At 39.4% G+C, this 19,987-nt stretch overlaps 1 protein-coding gene across 3 annotated transcripts in view; it reads right to left on the bottom strand.

The window, feature by feature from the left end:
* Positions 1-19,987, bottom strand: part of LOC136870828 (protein CIP2A) — a 251,586-nt gene that overhangs the window by 81,496 nt on the left and 150,103 nt on the right. For all 3 annotated transcript variants that reach the window (XM_067144941.2, XM_067144942.2, XM_068227137.1), the window contains one exon: positions 1,399-1,618. In XM_067144941.2, the coding sequence (XP_067001042.2) occupies positions 1,399-1,618 (220 nt within the window). The remainder of the gene's footprint in view (positions 1-1,398; positions 1,619-19,987) is intronic.

Below are 19,987 nucleotides of genomic sequence, written 5' to 3'. Positions count from 1 at the left end.
CAGCTCTCGTTCCCGGAAACATGAGGTACGGTTTTGCATGTTATTTAAATTAATTCGAAATACGGATAATTCGTAATTTGAAGAACAATGTCGCTTCCATTACCAAAATTTAAACTTTCAAAACCGCCTTTACATTATAAAAATATAGTATTTTAGAGAGTAATTTAAACTCAACATTTCTCCGCTTCGCGATAGGACGAGTCTTCCAGAACATGCAGGAGTAGCTCTCCCTCCCTGTATAAATTCTCAAACCGTACATAGGCAAACGTTTTGTTTCTCCCCTGACTATCTTTAGGAACCCCCCAACCCCCCTCACAAACAGAGAAGTTGAAAATGTAATGCTGGCATTAAAAGTATGCTGCCTGGTCAGGAATTTTGGAGATTAGATGATTCTTTTGACAATCAAAGGAGAAAGTTATATCTCCAAGTTTCTGCTGCACATGCTAATAGAATACATCTGCTTTCCTCTGACGAACGTTTGGATCAGTATTTAGGTTTTGCTTCAAGTCCGCATCGGTACAAGATTTGATGCATTCTGAAAGCGAGAGGCACACTGAACAATAATCGGTGGCAGGCGACCGAAAACCAATATTATAATCATTATCAAAAATGTTATGAAAACAATTGTACTTTACATGTAAACTTTCGCCTTGTGACTAGTGGTACTGTAGCCCGACAGCATTAATACTTAACTCACCGAGAAGATACTGTTGAGCTTGCTTTCTCCCAGGATATTCACCAAATTGCGGTCACTTCCATGTCATTCATCCGAGTATATCCAATTCATAAATTTCCATTTTATCACCACTTTCAACATGTGAAAATTTAATTTACCACACTTTCTAGCTGATCAGCCGGAATGTGTTACATGAAGTAACAGTTTTTTTTTTTTTTTTTGCTAGGGGCTTTACGTCGCACCGACACAGACAGGCCTTATGGCGACGATGGAATAGGAAAGGCCTTGGAGTTGGAAGGAAGCGGCCGTGGCCTTAATTAAGGTACAGCCCCAGCATTTGCCTGGCGTGAAAATGGGAAACCACGGAAAACCATCTTCAGGGCTGCCAATAGTGGGATTCGAACCTACTATCTCCCGGATGCAAGCTCACAGCCGCGCGCCTCTACACACACGGCCAACTCGCCCGGTGAAGTAACAGTAACACTGAACAGAAAGTGGAATATATGACTCATTTCCCTTGTTCGAGGATTCTACACATGCATGGTCAAGGGCAGACATTCAGAGCTTCAAAGAAAATCATTAACATGTCCCGTTAACTACTTTCTAACCTGAGAGGAAGGGGAGACTATGTCAAACGTCTGAAACACATCAATGCCAAGGAATGGGTGGGTTTATTTACACGCTTGACCCATGCAAGTATTTAATAAATTGTAGATCCTTACCTTCATTCCTCATAGTCTGTTCTTGAAGTTTGGCTTCTGTGTTTCTTATTTCAGCTGCATTATCTGCAATCTGTTTAACAAGTACCTCACATTTTTGCAAAACTTCAGTCAACCTCATCTGCAGAGATTCAGCTTCCTTGTTTTTCAAGATAATAGTTCTTTTAAGGTCTTCTATTTGACTATTTAATTCATTAATCACCTTCTGTTTGTTTTTAATTTCCTGAGGAAAAGAAAATCAATTTTACTTTACAAAAAATACAAATATTACATTATGCATTCTAGAAATAATGTGGGCTATAAAGACTTTTTACAGGCTAGGGACATTTCTGAGCATCGTCCCAGTGTTAAATAATAAGTGTCATAGTTATTGGAACAGCATGGACATGGGTCAACATGGTTAAGCATCCCATGTACTTGACACATACATCAAACAGTATGGCTATGTTAGTACATGCCTAAGCATTTTAATTTTCTCTTTATGCAAGCAATTTAACATTGCAGTACACTAACACATACAGGTTTTGGTGACAATGGGATAGGACAGGGAAGAAAATGGCTGTGACCTTGGTTTACTGGTGTGAAAATGGAAAACCACAGAACACCATCTTCAGTGCTACCGAAGAGGGGGGGGGGGTGTGTGTCAACCTTCTATATACCGATTGGAAGTTTACAGCTTCAACCCATACTGCACAGCCAAATCACTTGATAGCAATTAAAATTTACTGGGATTATGACTGGGGAATAACTACAATGAAGGTGCAGAATATCAATATTTTATGTCAAAATCCTCAACTTCACACAAGACCAGAAAAAAATAACTTTAAATTGTATACTAAACACAGGAGAAATATCATTTTGCATGAGGAAGTATGAGGGGAAAAAAATGACAAAGGTTGTTTGTGTAATAAATTCAGCAGGAAATTGTGGATATGTATGGGTATAAGTCTTAATTCAAAAATGTCAAAAAATGACATATGAGCCTTTGCTTGCTGCACCATCAAAATGTGCCCTTTATGTGATGAACCTACATGGAATTCATCAGAAGATACAGTATATCATCTGATTTTAAAACCATATGCTTCTCTATACCAGATAGGATTAAAGAAATTTTTAGTATTCTTGATAGGAAAACCATAGAAAAAAGTGTCTTAGTAGACTAGAGTATGAATGGGGATTGAAAGACTGACAGTGGGAGATTTGTACATTATACAGAGATCGCATAACATTTTAGAGTGGTCAGCTACTGTCTAGTATGTGATCTATCAAGTTACTCTTCTTCAACAATATTAACTGTTCCTACACATACTGTTGAAACTGTAAATTTCTTACTTTACAGGAGCGTCATAAAGCTTTGTTCGAGTATTTACTGCTGCATAGTTTCAATACTTTACACTGCAAGATAGTATTTTTTTTTTGACATACAACTGAAGTATGTACAAACAGAGACAGTTTGCACTACAAAATGGAATTTCTCACATTTGCAGTTTTGATAGTGTGCGTAGGGACAGTCTATATTTAACAGCACCGACAGCCAATAACCAGAAAACTCACCAGAGTGCTGGGATATTCTTTTGAGAGAAAAATATACTCTGAAGCAAACAACTTTACAATTATTTGGAACATGTGAACAAACCCAATAAAAAAGATGTCAGAAATCAAACAGAAAAAAAGGGGAGGAGAACCTTCACACACAACCAACTGACCTAGATTGAAAAGAGCTTTGTTAAAAATAACTCCCGAGACTTTTAAAAAATTTCAAGCAAAATATCAGTAAATATATTCCCCGAAGCCTTCAATTCACTCGCAAGGAAACCAGGTTTACATAATCAACAACAAGTGCCACCTCCTGGCCCAGTACTTGAAGAACATGCTCAATTGTGATCCATCCAGTGAAGACTTTGATTACCAGCACATTATCCAGCTACTCAAAAACAAGGTATCTGCAGTAGCTCAAGAGGACTCCACTGTAGCCGAACTCGAAGTGCACCAGTAGCAAGGCAAGCTCAATGAGGACATTCAGAGCATCTGGGAAACAGAGAAGTTGCCATTTGACTGGACCTCAGCTTTGTTCCAGCCCCTTCACAAAAAATATTTCAAAGATTTCAACAACTACCGACGAATCTCTCTGCTCCTAGTAACATGCAAGATCCTTTCGAAGGACTTACTACCACCAAGGGTAGAAAATAAATTACACAATCAACTGGGAAATACCATGGAGGCTTTAGGAAGAATGATCCTGAGCTGAGCAAATCCTCAGCTTCAAAGCAATACTCTACGATTAATAGCCACAATATGGTGGTTGCCTTTGTTGATTTTAGAAAGGCCTACAATTCTGCTGACAGGCAAACCCTTAGTAAAATTCTTAAGGAACTAAGACTAGGCAACAAAATCCGAAGTCTCATTCTACGAACCCTGATTGACACTCCAAGGTTAAATTCTCGGAAAGCTTCGAGATCAAAACATGGGTCAGACTTTACCCACTCCTCTTCAAAGGCATCCTTGAAAACATTGAGAGAGAATGGCGCGAAGAACTGGTCAGCTTGGGTGTCCAGAGTGGGGTCTACCAGAACCACAAGAGGGTATGGCTGATAAGATTGTCTGGCTTTTCAAGTGATATGGCACTGATCGCCAAGTCTCTGGAGATAGTGGCAATCCAAGCCAACTGTCCCAGAAGGTAGGTAGTCAAAGTGGGACCCTTAGTGTCACTGGAAGACATTGTGACTGGACTGAAGTGAACTTGTCAGAGAAAGCAGCTCTCCGCAAGAGTTAGCAAACTGGAATTGGCCTATCGACTGACTCAAAACACTTACAACAAGTGTTGCCTGTCACACAGTCTGAAGATGATACACAACACAACACTACACTACACTACACTACACTACACTACACTACACAACGGTCATCTGCCCAGAAGCCCTGTATACCATGAAGTGTCTGTTTGATAGGTCATAAGCCCAAAGGCCAGCTCAATCTTCAAAAGGCACCACCAGAGGTTATGCAGTTATAGGGAAACCGCAAAACCTGATGGTGGTGCCAAAATGAGGGATACTAGGCAAGATGAGAAAGGTAGTTTGCGCTTTTGTCAGTGGGCCAGAAAGGGCTATTACAGCATGATCAACTATGAGTAACACCTTCCATAACACTCAGGTGCACTAGTCGTGTTCTGAATGTCATAACTCAACACTGCCTGTACCTCAGCAGCTTCCATATTGTCAAAGCCATGGATATGACTGGTACTTCAATGGAAGCCACCTTTTCTCAAGCACGAAGTGGAAAGTGTCTATCACTAAACAGAAAAGGCTTGATTGAAAACCTGGAAGTCAGACAGAGAAGAATTCTCAGAAAGATCCTAGGTCCAGAAATCGAAGATGGGAAATACTGCAGGCGTCGCAATTCAGAGCTCTATTCCCAAATAGAGGTTCTCCGACTATGCCAGGTCATATGGAATGGTTGTCCTCCATCAGACTGACCTTTTGATTACCTTCTGGCAAAACAAAGTCCACATCATCTGGATGACAGACTGAGTTAGACATAAAAGAAATAAGGCTGAGAGACTTACTAAACAGACAGACTGTGAAACAGATCCTGAAGAAAGTCCATGAAAATGACGAAGCGAAAAGAAAAGATATATTTATGTAGTACAGTATTTTCCTAAATAAGTTATATACAATACAGAACGACAAACAGCACAGATTCATGAATGACTCTAAAACATACACGAGTGAAAAAAATAACAATTATTCATAATATTTAGCATGCGCGTGCACATGCGAGGGTGAAAAGAAGCAGTATGGTTACCGCGAGAGTTGCCAGTGGTATTCATTACTGTTAACCCCCGAATGCAAGACGACCCTTGATTTTTCGCACGAGATTCTGAGTGATACAAATTCTTATAATTTTGTTAATTACCACCTATTCAATACAATAAAAACATAGTACAAACTTACATATTTATTAAGATGTTTATGTGGTACATGTTTCGCTCCTTTTTCGTGAGCATCATCAGCCAACTATCATTCACTTAAGGTTGTATAAGATCATGAAACAATTCTTTTGGATCAAGATTATTCCTATAAAACTAATTGACAAATCTTATAACATTTTAAAAGTCACACAACAATAAAATTATGTCTAAGTTAAAACTTTTTGTCTAAATTCTATCTAACATTTTATTGACGAAACTCATCTGGTGAACATCTTTTAAATTGTTTAAAAAATAAAAAATAAATAAAAAATAAAAATCTTTTGGGATCTGGCTAATTGTATGGATTTATGTTGCTTAACTTGTATGATTGTTGTTAAAACTTCGTAAACTATATTGACAATTTTCTGCCGTTGATAATTATCTATGTTATGGACATTTGCATACCTGCCAACTTTACAAAACTAAAAATCAGGAGATTTTGATATGAAAATCAGGAGAAATCAGGAGATACAATTGGTCGAAACTGCTTATTCTGCATGTTTTGCGCAATACAGTACTAGGCCTACGGTATATTTATAACACTTATTGTCTCAAAGCCCAACAGTTGCTAGACGAGGCTACAAGGTTAAAAATTACACATCTCTATTCCCTCACAGGAAGTATGTGAGTGAGACGATTGGTCTCTGATAAGCCTACTGAAAATAGTATGAACTCATGCTCTACGTGTTAATCAGCCATGCACTTAGATGCCATTACTTAGCAAATGCATAGATTAATATAGTAATGCATCAAGCGGCCGCATGATTATGCGAAGCGCAATGCTATTTGGATCAAATAACTAGCTGATGTACCCGTGCTTCACTATGGAATTCTCAGAAAGACTGTCCTTATAGTTTTCCCAACTGAAGTCAACATAGGTCATTACAATGATGCCAGTATGAATGTCGCGATTAAAAGCAATGCTGTCATATGAAATATTTGATAAAATGAAAACAGCACATTTTCTCACTTTTAGCGAAGTACTACGGTGTTGATCTAACAGTTCAAAGTTTCAGAGCTAGAATGACCAGGCTGCAGACAGCCGTGAATACTCCTGTAATTATTCCGTTTAAGTATGCACACTGCTCATTCCAATCACTGCCTCAGAGTAGGGATCGAATAGCTGGAATACTATGATGATCCAGTGTGTTACGTACCAGTAGCATCAGACAAGTTATGAACCAGAAGAATGGCATGCTAAAGAAGAGATAGATCTAACTCCCGACTCCCCAGCTACTTCCCGCCAATATTCAGGCAAGCTGTTATACTCGATACGCAGCAGTAATCCCATCTATCAGAGATAAATGGCAGCAGAATACACAAAACGCATCACAACAAACAATGGTCAATGTAATGTTATTGTTAATCAATTTTATGAGCTTTCTATATTGGAGGCCTTCACATTTAGTTTTTCCGAATCTGTGATATTAGAGCATCTAATGTCAAGTGAGTCCTCCTTTCCTTCATGACAACCTCTTGTGTTACTTAAGCGATTGTTCCTTCATGGCTTTTTTCTCATTTTTATAATCATCTTCACAATTTAATCACCATCACCACCAATATCATTACAGTCAGTACGGTAAAACTGAATAAGACACAAATAATTGGAAATTGTATTCTCTATAACTTTTGTTATGTAGTACTTTTCAATATGACCAGTAAGGTAAATAATTAAAAATTAAATTTTTGGCAACTTCCCCTAAGCTACCATTTCGAAAAGAGTGAATAAAATTATTTATAGCATAGACTGCAGCTCCTTATTCCCCGACTTTACATAAAATTCTGTTCACCCATTTTCACGTACCTCGGCGCTGATATGGACTTAGCAAAAAAAACAAAAATCCAAATTCATGAATGTCTCTGTATCATAGCCAGTACGGTAAAAATGTATAAGACGTAAATGATAGGAAATTTAATAATATATATATAACTTTAGTTATGTAGTATTTATCGATAGGGCCAATAAGAACATATTTGAGAGTGAAATTTAGGCCTTCCCCTAAACTACAATTTCACTCAGCGTGAATAAAATTATTTATGGCCTAGATTGTAGCGACTTATTCTCGGACGATATATACCGATTTTCATTAAATTCTCTTCATCGTTTTCTCGTGATGACCGTGCGTGCGTGCGTACATACATACATACATACATTACGGAAAATTATAACATGCATTTCCCCTTGTTAGTATGGTCACGACCGGTACGGAAATATCGTTCTTTTTTAATTCTGAGCAATGTACAGACAAGACTCTTATTTTATTTATATTGAGTCGTTATCATTGAAAATCTGTCACTAAATTACTAAGAAAGACTCAATATCTAGCGACTAGTCTCTAAAATCAACCAAAGACAATGGAATGACTAGACGAACACGAACATAGCAACCGAGAACGGGAGATTGACAATCGATATACACGTCGCGATATATAGGTTTCAATAAACATCGCACATTCGCGCACATTTCTCGCATGAATAAACGTCGATATTTCGTTTGAAAGCGGCCAATGAGCGAAGGACTTCCGGCCACTGGCGTAAAAAAGCTGAAATGGCGGGATTTGAAAACAAATGAAGTTCACAAAGAAATAAGCTAAAATCGGGAAAAATAATAGAATAATTGGGAGCCGGGAAAAACTGTCGAAAATCTGGAGTCTCCCGCGTAAATCGGGAAAGTTGGCAGGTATGCATTTGACTTGTTCTCGTTGCTGGAGTAACATTTATACAAATGTATTGGCATTAATTTTATATTGTCAATAGGATAATATTGTTTGTGAACAAACTTGTTGATGGAACACTTTCTAATGTGATATTGGATTTAAAATGTTCTCGTATGTTTCAAAATGGCTTGTTGGTATATTTTTCTTTCTGCTGCGGAGGTTATGCGGTTATACGGGAACCGCAAAACCTGATGGTGGTGCCAAAATGAGGGATACTAGGCAAGATGAGAAAGGTAGTTTGCGCTTTTGTCAGTGAGCCAGAAAGGGCTATTAGAGCATGATCAACTATGAGTAACACCTTCCATAACACTCAGGTGCACTAGTCGTGTTCTGAATGTCATAACTCAACACTGCCTGTACCTCAGCAGCTTCCATATTGTCAAAGCCATGGATATGACTGGTACTTCAATGGAAGCTACCTTTTCTCAAGCACCAAGTATTATGTCTATATGTATTATATGTATAATACAAGAAGTGCAAACAGAACAACAAGTAGTTCTCAAGAGGCTAGGAGTAACACCAAACAATTACGCAGCAGAAAGAAAAATATACCAACAAGCCATTTTGGAACATATGAGAACATTTTAAATCCAATATCACATTAGAAAGTGTTTCATCAACAAATTTGTTCACGAACAATATTATCTATTATCCTATTGACAATATAAAATTAATGCCAATACATTTGTATAAATGTTACTCCAGCAACGAGAACAAGTCAAATGTCCATAACATAGACAATTATCAATGGCAGAAAATTGTCAATATAGTTTACGAAGTTTTAACGACAATCATACAAGCAACATAAATCCATACAATTAGGCAGAACTCAAAGGTTTTTTATTTTTTTTATTTTTTTTAAACAATTTTTTATTTTTTAAACAATTTAAAAGATGTTCACCAGATGAGTTTCGTCAATAAAATGTTAGACTTAGATAGAATTTAGACAAAAAGTTTTAACTTAAAGACATAATTTTATTGTTGTGTGACTTTTAAAATGTTATAAGATTTGTCAATTAGTTTTATAGGAATAATCTTGATCCAAAAGAATTGTTTCATGATCTTATACAACCTTAAGTGAATGATAGTTGGCTGATGAAGCTCACGAAAAAGGAGCGAAACATGAACCATATAAACATCTTAATAAATATGTTTGTACTATGTTTTTATTGTATTGAATAGGTGGTAATTGACAAAATTATAAGAATTTGTATCACAAGTAGATCTTCAATATGGACAAAGAAGATGAAATTTATAACCTGCAATGAGATTCTGAGGGAAAAAACGTTGTCTTGGATTCGGAGAAATACGGTTATCACTCCAGAGTTTATTCTTCTTCTTCAAATGGCGTCACCTAACCTAACCATATATGTGTCATGAAAACATATTTGAAATGCATGTACAAAAATTAATTATCCTCGCTGAAAGTTTACATTTAACTAGACGCAAGAAAATACGAACTATCCTCTGAAATCAGTGACGTACTCTGCCATCTCTTGAGGTGTATCACATTCTTACTTAATTTCAGTATATAACATTAAAATTAAGAGATCGGTTGCTTCAGCCGTTATTTTTAATGAGTTAACAACTGCTATCGGCCAAGTTATTTACGCATTTATTATGAAAACTTGTTATCCTCTTTTATTTCAATTTTTTTTTTAGAGAACAGCAGTCGATTGGTGTTACTAATCGACTACAACATCGCCTTCGAATGTCGACGAGAGAGCTCGCAAATGCACATAGCGAGAAAACTATACCGTACCAAAGATGATCAATCGCATTTTGTGGCAAACGTTTCAGTTTCCTTATTCAAACTGCGTCACCTATCCTAACTTAACCGTGCTATACACATGATGAAAACATACTTCAAGCGCCAGTAGAGAAATGATAACCTTCTCGCTATAAATTTACATGATGATAACAACCTTTCTGTAATTTAACCAGATGTGAGAAAATGTGAAATCAATTATGCACTCTGCCGTATCTCGAGGTATACCCCATTTTAACTTAATTGCAGTATTTAGCATTAATAATTAAGCGATCGTTTAGTCAGCCTTTATTTTTAACGAGTTAAGAACCGTTATCGGACACATTATTTACGCATTTATTACGAAAATATGTTGTCCTTTTCATTATGAATTTTCTTTACAGAACAGCAGTCGACGGGTATTACTAATAGACTCCGACATCACCTTCGAATATCGACGCAAGAACTCGCTAGTGGACATAGCGTGGAACCGATACCGAAGGTAATCGATTGCATGCAGCATAATCGCTGGGGTGCATACATATCGGTAATGGAAAAAATCGCGCATGCTTAATCGCTCATAATAACGAATGCGTCCGTGATAGGGGGCTCTTGCTGTAACCGAAGGATAATACAGAGTTTAATATAGGAATTTTGAAGTGACAGCACAACACTGTTGGTATAACGGGGTTCTCTTTATATGCTGTACTCGCTATATCGGACTTTACTCTATAATTCCTCAAATAATTTAAGCCAGAAAAATATACAAAAAACTATTTGTATTCATTTTTATTTAATGTAAACAAGCATTTCAAATTGAAGAGCACCAGGGACGCATGTGCTCATGCTTGACCTGCTATTTCTTAAGCTGTGAGCATGGGAGGCAAGCAGATACAGTGAATGCGTGAGTAACTGTAACATTACCTTTTCTTGTCCAATATGAATCACTGAGTTTTCATTAAGTATCACAAAGAGAAACCTTTGAAAAGTGGCGAAAAGACAATTGTATTGAATGTGTTTCATAAATTTTGTGTGAAATAACCGACTTTAGCTTTAAAGGATATTGTGAAGTTGACATCAGAGTTCACTGGTGTTTTGGAGTGGAGCATTAATTCCGCGCGCAGCTAACGATTGCACCAAGGATTGGTAACAACACCTGGGAAATCGAAGCACCAGAAACCTGTGTTAAACATTCAGTGCGATGAATTTCTTAGAAGTGCTGTGCGGCGTAAAGTACATCAGTTCCTTGAGAGAAACGAACAGCCAACAGAGGATATAGTAATGGATTTTGTGAATGATGATCCTGAACTACCCGATTTTAAAAGAACAAAATTTTACAAGCTTCTTCGGGAAATAGGCTGAATTTGTTAAAAGAAATAGCAAGAAACCTTGTTTCTAATCGCAAAGACATACTGTTTTGGCGGAGGGATTATTTGAGGAAAATCCGTGCATTTAGGCAAGCTGGGTGAAAATTGTATTATTTAGATGAACTGTGGGTAAACGAAGCACATACGACTTCCAGAGTCTGGGTAGATACAAACATACAGAGTAAGAAACAGGCATTCAAAGCAAGATTAAGTATAGGTCTAAAAAATCCAACAGGAAAGGGGAGACGACTGATTTTATTGCACACTGGAAGTGAAGATGGGTTTTTAGGGGGTGGAGAATTTATGATGGAATCGAAGAAAACAAATGCTTCTCATGAGATGATGGGTGAAGTTTTTACCACATGATTTAAGAAAATTTTACCTCTGCTTGAACTGACCAGTGTGATTGTGAAGGACACTGCATCATGCCACGGAGTTAAGCATTTCCACCAGATCATGGCATAAGGATGGCATTATCGCGTGGATGGAGGCAAAAATATGGTGAAAGATGAACTACTCCAAGTGATAAGAACTCACAGTGTGACGAAAACGTATGACAGGTTTGTTATTGACACACTGGCAGAGGAAGGAGGTCATAAGGTGTTGAGACTTCCTCCTTATCACTGTGTTTTGAACACGAGTGAGTTGGTGTGGAGCCAGGTGAAGGGGCACGTTGCATGCCATAATAAAATCTTCAAACTGGCAGAAGTCAGGACATTAATTAATGAAGCTCTAGTGAACATAACTGCTGAAATGAGGCAAGCCTTTATTCACCATGTGGTGGCGGAAGAGCAGATTCTGGAAATTGGATGGTCTGTGTGATATACTTAAATGTCTCATACATTTGTCATGGCGTCTACTGTAATGTACGCGTAGGAGTGCTCTGTCTATATCTCGCAGAAGCCGCATAACTGGTAGCATATTTGTCCTGCAAGTGTGTACTAAGCGATCTTTAAAGTGTGGTTCGAGTTGGACATAAATAACAACAGATATGTCCGTCCAGAAAGTTAGTAAGCGGATTAATGCTTTTGAAGCAACGATGAAGGACTTTGAGACGCGCCTTCAGTTGTTAACCAGCTCTGCCAACCCCAGGGAAGAGTCCCTAGACTCGCTGAGTCAGGATTTTCGAGACTTCCGAGGTGCCATCTCCTCCGAACTTGCCGTGCTGAAAGAAGAGCTGTGCAAGTTAGCACGGCAGCTCGACCATCAAGAAGCACTCATTGATGAAGGAGAGGAGTACAGTCGTAGAAACTGCCTCCTAATCCATGGAGTCTCCGAGGAACCGCGGGAGGACATTTACGGAAAAGTGAGGGAAACCTTCCGAACGAAGTTGAACGTGGACTTCACGATGGAGAGCTTCGACCGGTGCCACAGGATTGGGCAGCCTCAGCGCTCAGCAGCTGATGTGGTATCTACAGGCAGGCGCCCAATAATAGTTAAATTTACCCGTTACCACGAACGTGACCGAGTGTGGAAGGCGAAGCGGCTCCTGAAGGGCACAAAGGTACTCATCACAGAGTCCCTCACCAAAACCCGAAAGTGCATATTAAACCTGGCTAGGGATCACTTCGGGCCATCCCGTGTATGGACCCAAGACGGACGCATCGTAATTCACCTGCCTAATGGGACGAAAAGATCCATTACCACTGTCGCGGAACTGGATAACATAAAAAATCTGCGAGATAACTGTGACAATTAAAATGGAACAGCACAGCTCGATAGTGCAACTGCTTGTTATTCATAAGTGTTTTTGTAAGTGTATTATGTGTGTGTCTGTGTGTGTGTTAGTGGCAGTCAGTGTAAACATTTATCAGGATGTCGAGGTAAGTTGCATGCTATTTCTGTTCTACTATTTCGTTAACATTCCGTTATTCAGCTGATCCAGAGCTCTGTACCTGACACTGACCTTGGCAACATTCCCCCTCTCACCCCGTCACCTCTCACCACCGGCTTGCTCCTCAAACAGGCATTATCTCCCTCCACCAATTGTTTACAGTGTTGCCATGTCAATGCACTCTCCTTGGTAACGCACTTCGACGAAATTCAAGCCATAATGAGGGAAAATAATATCCATATTTTTGCTATTAGCGAAAGCTGGCTTATTCCGAGCATACCCTCTGGTATAGTACAACTTGACCGGTATTCCCTCTTACGTCATGATAGATCCGATGGCAGAAGAGGAGGTGGGGTGGCCTTGTACTGCAGAAACGATTTAAAAAGCCGGGTGATATGTGTATCATCTAACAATGCACAGCTAGGGCCAGAATTCATGTTTGTTGAAGTCATTATTAACAAACAGAAACTCCTTATAGTTGTTGTATACAAGCCGCCCAAAATAACAAATATGACTGAATTCGAATTTCGCTTACTTGACCTACTGCCTAGCTACGAGCATATTATTGCCGTAGGTGACTTCAACATTAACCTGCTTACTAAAACGCACGAAACTAAACAATTTATTGACATGTTTTCTTCCTGTGATATGACCATCCTCCGTTTAGAACCCACTAATCGTACTTACACAGAAAACTACGAAACACACACGCTTATTGACCACATTGTGACAAATAACCCAAACAAAGTCATAACTCACGGCCAGATTCCAGTCCCAGCCATCTCCACTCATGACCTTATCTACCTATCCTACTCCCTCCGAATGCCAAAATATAAACCTAAGTATGTTATTTCCAGAAACACAAAAGACATGGATATGGACGAGTTAAGACATGACGCTTACAATCTACCCTGGAATGACATACTCCTATTGGACGATATAGACGCGAAAGTAGACAAGTTCAACTCCCTTGTAATCACTCTGTACGATAAACACGCCCCTAAGCGACAGATAAAAGTTACACGCCCATCTTGTCCCTGGCTAAATAGTGAAATAAAAAACATGATGGCCCACTGCGATGCACTTTACCGACGCTTTAAACGAACTCGTGACCAAAGTGACTTCGAAAATTATCGGGTCCTTAGAAATAGAGTTAAACAGTTCATTAGAAACCGTAAATTTATATATTTGAAAAACATGACTGCAAACATGAATTCTGGCAGTGCTTGGAACGCGCTTCGTTCCTTAGGCATAGGGAAACCTCGACAACAACCCCATGTGCCAGACATACCACTTGATAAGTTAAATGAATTTTTTACTGAAGAAAGAACACCACCTAATGTACTAAATTCCCCAAACTCAGTACCCAACCCCGTTATGAACCCTTTACCTGACAAACAACATTTCACATTCCACCCTGTTACTGCAAATAAAGTTAAAAAAGTATTATATTCTATCAAATCAAAAGCCAGAGGAGTGGATGATATCCCTATAACTTTCTTACACAACATTATTGGTGCTGTTTTACCAATTATTACCCACATTTTCAACTACTGCCTTAAAAACGGAACCTTTCCTTCACTATGGAAACTAGCTAATGTTATCCCTGTGCCTAAGAAACCTGACCCCTCCCTACCATCCGACTACAGACTAATTTCTATCTTACCAGCGATTTCCAAAGCACTCGAGCGTCTGGTTCACGAGCAGGTGTTGGAATACTTAAATAACCATTCTCTCCTAGACCCATTGCAATCTGGCTTCAAGAAGGGACACAGCACAGCAACTGCCCTGCTCAAAGTGACTGATGACATACGGCACGCAATGGACCAAAGACTAGTGACAATACTTACTCTCCTCGATTTCAGTAGCGCATTTGACACTATAAACATCCAGACTCTATTAAACAAAATGCAATCTTACTACTTCGATCAACGAACTATTAATTTCTTTTCATCGTACCTCAAAAATCGCGCGCAACGAATTATAACCCTTGATCAAACCTCTCACTGGCGAACCAGGAAGGAAGGCACGCCGCAGGGTAGTGTTTTAGGCCCATTGCTCTTTATTTTGTATATAAACGACATTTCCTCTAATTTAAAGAATTGTAGCTACCATCTTTTTGCGGACGACTTACAAATTTACTGTCACTGTAAGACCTCTGATTTGCCGCATGCCATAGCAGGCATCAATGCTGACCTTCAGCGACTTAACGCTTACTCCTTGAAAAATTCCCTCCTCCTTAATCCCTCCAAGACGCAAGCAATCATTATTGGCTCTCAAAAATTGTTGGCCACACTAAGATACGAAACTATTCCTTCAGTTATACTGAATGGTAGAGTTATCCCATTCAGCCAAACTGTGAGAAATCTAGGAGTGACAATGAACGAAACTTTAAATTGGTCTGAATATATTAAGAATGTGTGTAAAAAAATATTTTCGATACTTCATTTGGTTAAAAGAAACAGCGATATTTTACCTTGTATTGTGAGAGTCAAACTCATACAAACGCTAGTGCTTCCCGTCCTCGACTACTATGACGTCATTCTGGTAGACGCAACAAAAGAGCAGACTTTGAAACTTCAGCGGGCGCTTAATTGTTGCCTTAGATTTATATACAGTCTGAGTTATGATACACATGTCACCCCATACTATCACACTATTTCATGGCTAAAACCTGACAAACGACGGATGTATCACATACTGATACAGATATACAGACTGCTCCCTGAAGACAGACCACTATACATTTCATCCCAGCTTAAGTATTTGTCCTCCTTTCACTGCAGTAATACCCGCTCTGGTTCCTCCCTTTCTATTCCTGTTCACCGCTCCTCCATGTACAACAACTCCTTTGTTGTGGCGGGTTCTAGACTTTGGAATTCCCTGCCTGTCAGTGTCAGAAATTCTACTTCATTACTTAAATTTAAGACTGCTTGCCAAGACTACCTGCTGAATGCAGCTGACTAACTTGTATGACTGGAAAGAATGAATGATCGTATGAATGTGAGTTAGAAAAGTGTAAGGTATTTTTGTGTAGGTTATCATTTATTATATAATATGTACTCAGACTCTGCTCTCAATGATGTGTACAGTGGTTAAGTGTAAGAGAGGGCCAAGAGCCCTAACTTCGCCACCTACAAAGGCATGATAAATAAATAAATAAATAAATAAATGTGGACCGTCTGGTCATTAATCTGAATGACACAAGCAGTAGTGATGAAGAGGCGAGAGAGGAATCCAACTTGGAAGGAGTTCGTCTTTATCAGATTCTGGTTAGGTAAAGTACCTAGAATGTTTATTTTATTGAAATATTAAATGTGTGAAGTTTTACTTAATGCCCTGTTGTGATCGATTTATTGCGTATTTACGTTTCGGCCATAAATTCAAATCTACCTTTCTTTTCTGGTATGTTAAATATCCAGATGTCATTTAAAATTTGATTGTTGTTTATCTCTCGCAGACAGTGAGTATAATTTGTCTTGCAAACAGCATCTAATTGCGTGTCAATCAGTGGTATTCAGCAACAGTCTACGTAGAGCTAGCTTTGCTGTAATCATCGCAATCAAGCGAAGTAACGACAGATCCAAGACAGCCCACGTGGTTCTTACCATGTGCTCGGGAGTAGCCCAGCGATCCCCCAATCAGCGTTCAGACAGCGGATGGACACATACGGATACACAATGTTCTTTGTTTATATCAGATTTTGTTCTCTCGGACACAACATAGGTGGTAGTGGTGATTTTTGTTTTAAGAGGAAGTAAAACTAGGTAATCATCCTCTCTGAACAAATTAGTGAAAAAGAAATTTAAAAGCAAATACAAATATATATTCAACGAAGGAATTTGGAAACACAGTACAAAATAAAACAAAAAATTATTGAATTAGGCCGAACAATTACTAACGAATCAATAGGGAACGTACGTAGTCGCGTCATCAGCTAGTATGCATATGAGTGTTTCTTGCAGGCCGAGGCTCCGTCTTAGGCCAGAGAGATCGGCGCACTCTGTGAGGATGTGGGCCACGGTGAAGTTGGCACCACAGGAACACACTGGAGGGTCTTCCCTCTTTAGGAGATAAGAGTGCGTAGATCGTACATGACCTATCCTCAGCCTACACAATACTATGGCCTCTCTCCGTGAAGGCCGGAAAGAGGACCGCCACACAGTAGTTGTCTTCTTAATTGTTCTCAGCTTGTTGGGAGTTCGGATAGCTAGCCACTCCAATTCCCTGGACGCCAAGATGGTTCAACATAGCTGAGAACAAATGTCTTTAGCAGGTACATTGACAGGTCTTGGAGGTAAAAGTACCACTTCCTTTGCAGCATCATTCACAAGTTCATTTCATGCAATCCCAACAGGGCTTGGAAGCCATGCGAAAGTGATTCTGGTGCCAGCATCACCTTAACCTGGCTAGAAGGTCATAAATCTGTTGCACCAGTGGGTGCTGCGAGAAACAGGTTTCTGGACCGCAGAGTCGGTGCACATAAGAAAGTGGTTCTTTCATCACCCAGTGCAAACTGCGGTTTCTAAGATGGCGTAAAGCTCCGCAGTATACACGCTACATACACTAGGAAGCGAGATGTCATCGGCAATGAAAGAGCAACCAACATTTTCTCTGATTTTATAACATCCATGAAGATATGTCTCGCGGCCAGATACTGATGAACGAAGTCCTGGAAATACCTCTGATAAATGGAGGAATCCGTGTTCACCTTTGATCCATAGAGTAGATCTAGACGTATTTTCAGTCGCGGAACTAACCATGGAGGTACCTTGATAAAAGTTTGTCCAAGACAACCACCGATATATATATATTTATATCACGACACAAGCTATAAACTGGTAGGATGCTAATTAATTTATTATTTAACCACCTATTCCATACATTATAGTTTTATAAAATTAGGATTTGATCCTTATTACCTTATGAAATGTTAGACATGTTTCACCTTTCATAGAAGGCATCTTCGGTCACTGTACCTCCCCAAGGTTCAATCAGGCACCTGATTTATAATTAAAATATAATTATTAAGATTTAATGTTAACATACTTAAAATATAGCAGTCTAAAGGAAAACTGAATAACAATTTTTGGTATTATGTGAATAACAACAATATCAGCAGTTTGTTGTTGATTAATAGTTGTGACAAAGGTACATAGTACACTGACTGAGCAAATGTCATGGGCTAGCGGAGCGCTGATACGCAGGTGTGTTGTCTGCACACCACACGCCCCCTGTGCTAGCGGGCAATTGTATAGGAGACCTTGTGAGCAGTGGCTGTGCATGTGACAGGTGTAACATGGAACGTCGTCGTGAGCAACACCATTCGAATGGGGTGTGGTGGTCGGTGCCCGACGGATGGGAAGTGCGATTTCGGAAGTGGTGCGGGAATTCGGCTTCACACGATCAACCGTGTCCACGGTGTATCGTGAATGGTTGAATGCGAGTGTCACCGTCCACAATAGACGAACAACCGGCCATCCAACCACCTTCGATGACCGTGACCGGTGACATCTGAGACGGATTGTCAATAGTGACAGACGGGCAACCGTGCAAGAAATCACGGCTCAATTCAACACAGGAGGTGCTAGACACATCTCCTAGCGGACAATCCGTAGGAACACTGGTTCTATGGGGTATGGAAGCCGGCACCGCACACGGGTGCCACTGTTAACCCAACGTCATCGAGCACAACAACGCCCATTTTTTTCCAGTCACCAGGGATGGACACTGGAACAATGGCGTAATGTGATATTGTCGGACGAACCACATGAAGCAAAGGATCCCGCCTGCCTCGAAGGTGTGGTCCAGGACACTGGTGTCTCGGTTATGGTCTGGGGTGCATTTTCCTGGAATGGAATGGGCCCCCTAGTTGTTCTGGAAGAGACTTTGAATGGTATGCGGTATGTTGAGCTGCTAGGAGACCATCTCCACCCATTTTTGGCCTTCCTGCGCCCAGACGGTTCTGCGATGCTTCAAGATGAGAACGCGCTGCCACATCGCTCTCACGTCGCCAGGAACATGCAGCGGAGGTCCAACGAGTGCCATGGCCACCCAGGAACCCTGATATGAACCCTGTCGAGCATATTTGGGATGTCCTGAAATGCAGGCTCCGTGCCATGGATCCTGCACCCACGAACAGACCAGCATTGGCTGTCAGTCTGCAAATGATTTGGTGTCAGCTGCGTCCAGGACTACCAGGGACTTGTCGACTCACTTCCACGGCGCCTCACTACAGTTCGCAGGGCCAGAAGAGGCCCTACACGCTATTAAGTGACTATCCCATGACATTTGCTAAGTCAGTGTACAGTGCTTAGTAGGAGTGGTCTGTTTTGAATTTTTAAATATTACAATTTTTTGGAATGTTAGGAAAAACATTCCAGCAATATGAGAATGTTAACTGAAAAGTAAAGTCGTAAAAATTGAAAAGCTATCTGGTTGAAGTCTTAGGTTCGAGATTTTTGGCTTGCAATAATTGATGATTTAACATTTGGCGTAAACGGAAAACTTGATTGAAGTATCTTAACTTGTTTCCAAACTTAAAATAAGAACATTTGAAAAGAAACATTAAATAAACAATTTTTGGTACTATTGTGAATAACAACAATAACAGCCATTAGCTGTTGATAAGTAGTTGTGTTAAGGGTACGTAGTGTAGTACAGGTCTTAGTAACAGTGGTCTAAATTAACCATTCTCATATCGCTGGAATGTGTTTCCTAACATTCTGAAAAATGTAATATTTAAAAACTCAAAATAGACAACTGCTACCAAGCACTGTACTATGTACCTTTGTCACAACTATTAATCAACAGCTGAAGACTGATAATGTTGTTATTCACAATAATATCAAAAAATGTTATTCAGTTTTACATTAGACTGCTCCTATTTTAAGTATGTTAATGTTAAATATTAATAATTATATTTTAATTATAAATCAGGTGCCTGATTTAACCTTGAGG

The sequence above is a fragment of the Anabrus simplex genome, chromosome 1, assembly GCF_040414725.1.
Source record: "Anabrus simplex isolate iqAnaSimp1 chromosome 1, ASM4041472v1, whole genome shotgun sequence".
In the NCBI taxonomy this organism is placed as follows: domain Eukaryota; kingdom Metazoa; phylum Arthropoda; class Insecta; order Orthoptera; family Tettigoniidae; genus Anabrus; species Anabrus simplex.
Note: the sequence above shows the minus strand (reverse complement) of the source record. Positions and strands in the feature narration are given on the sequence as shown.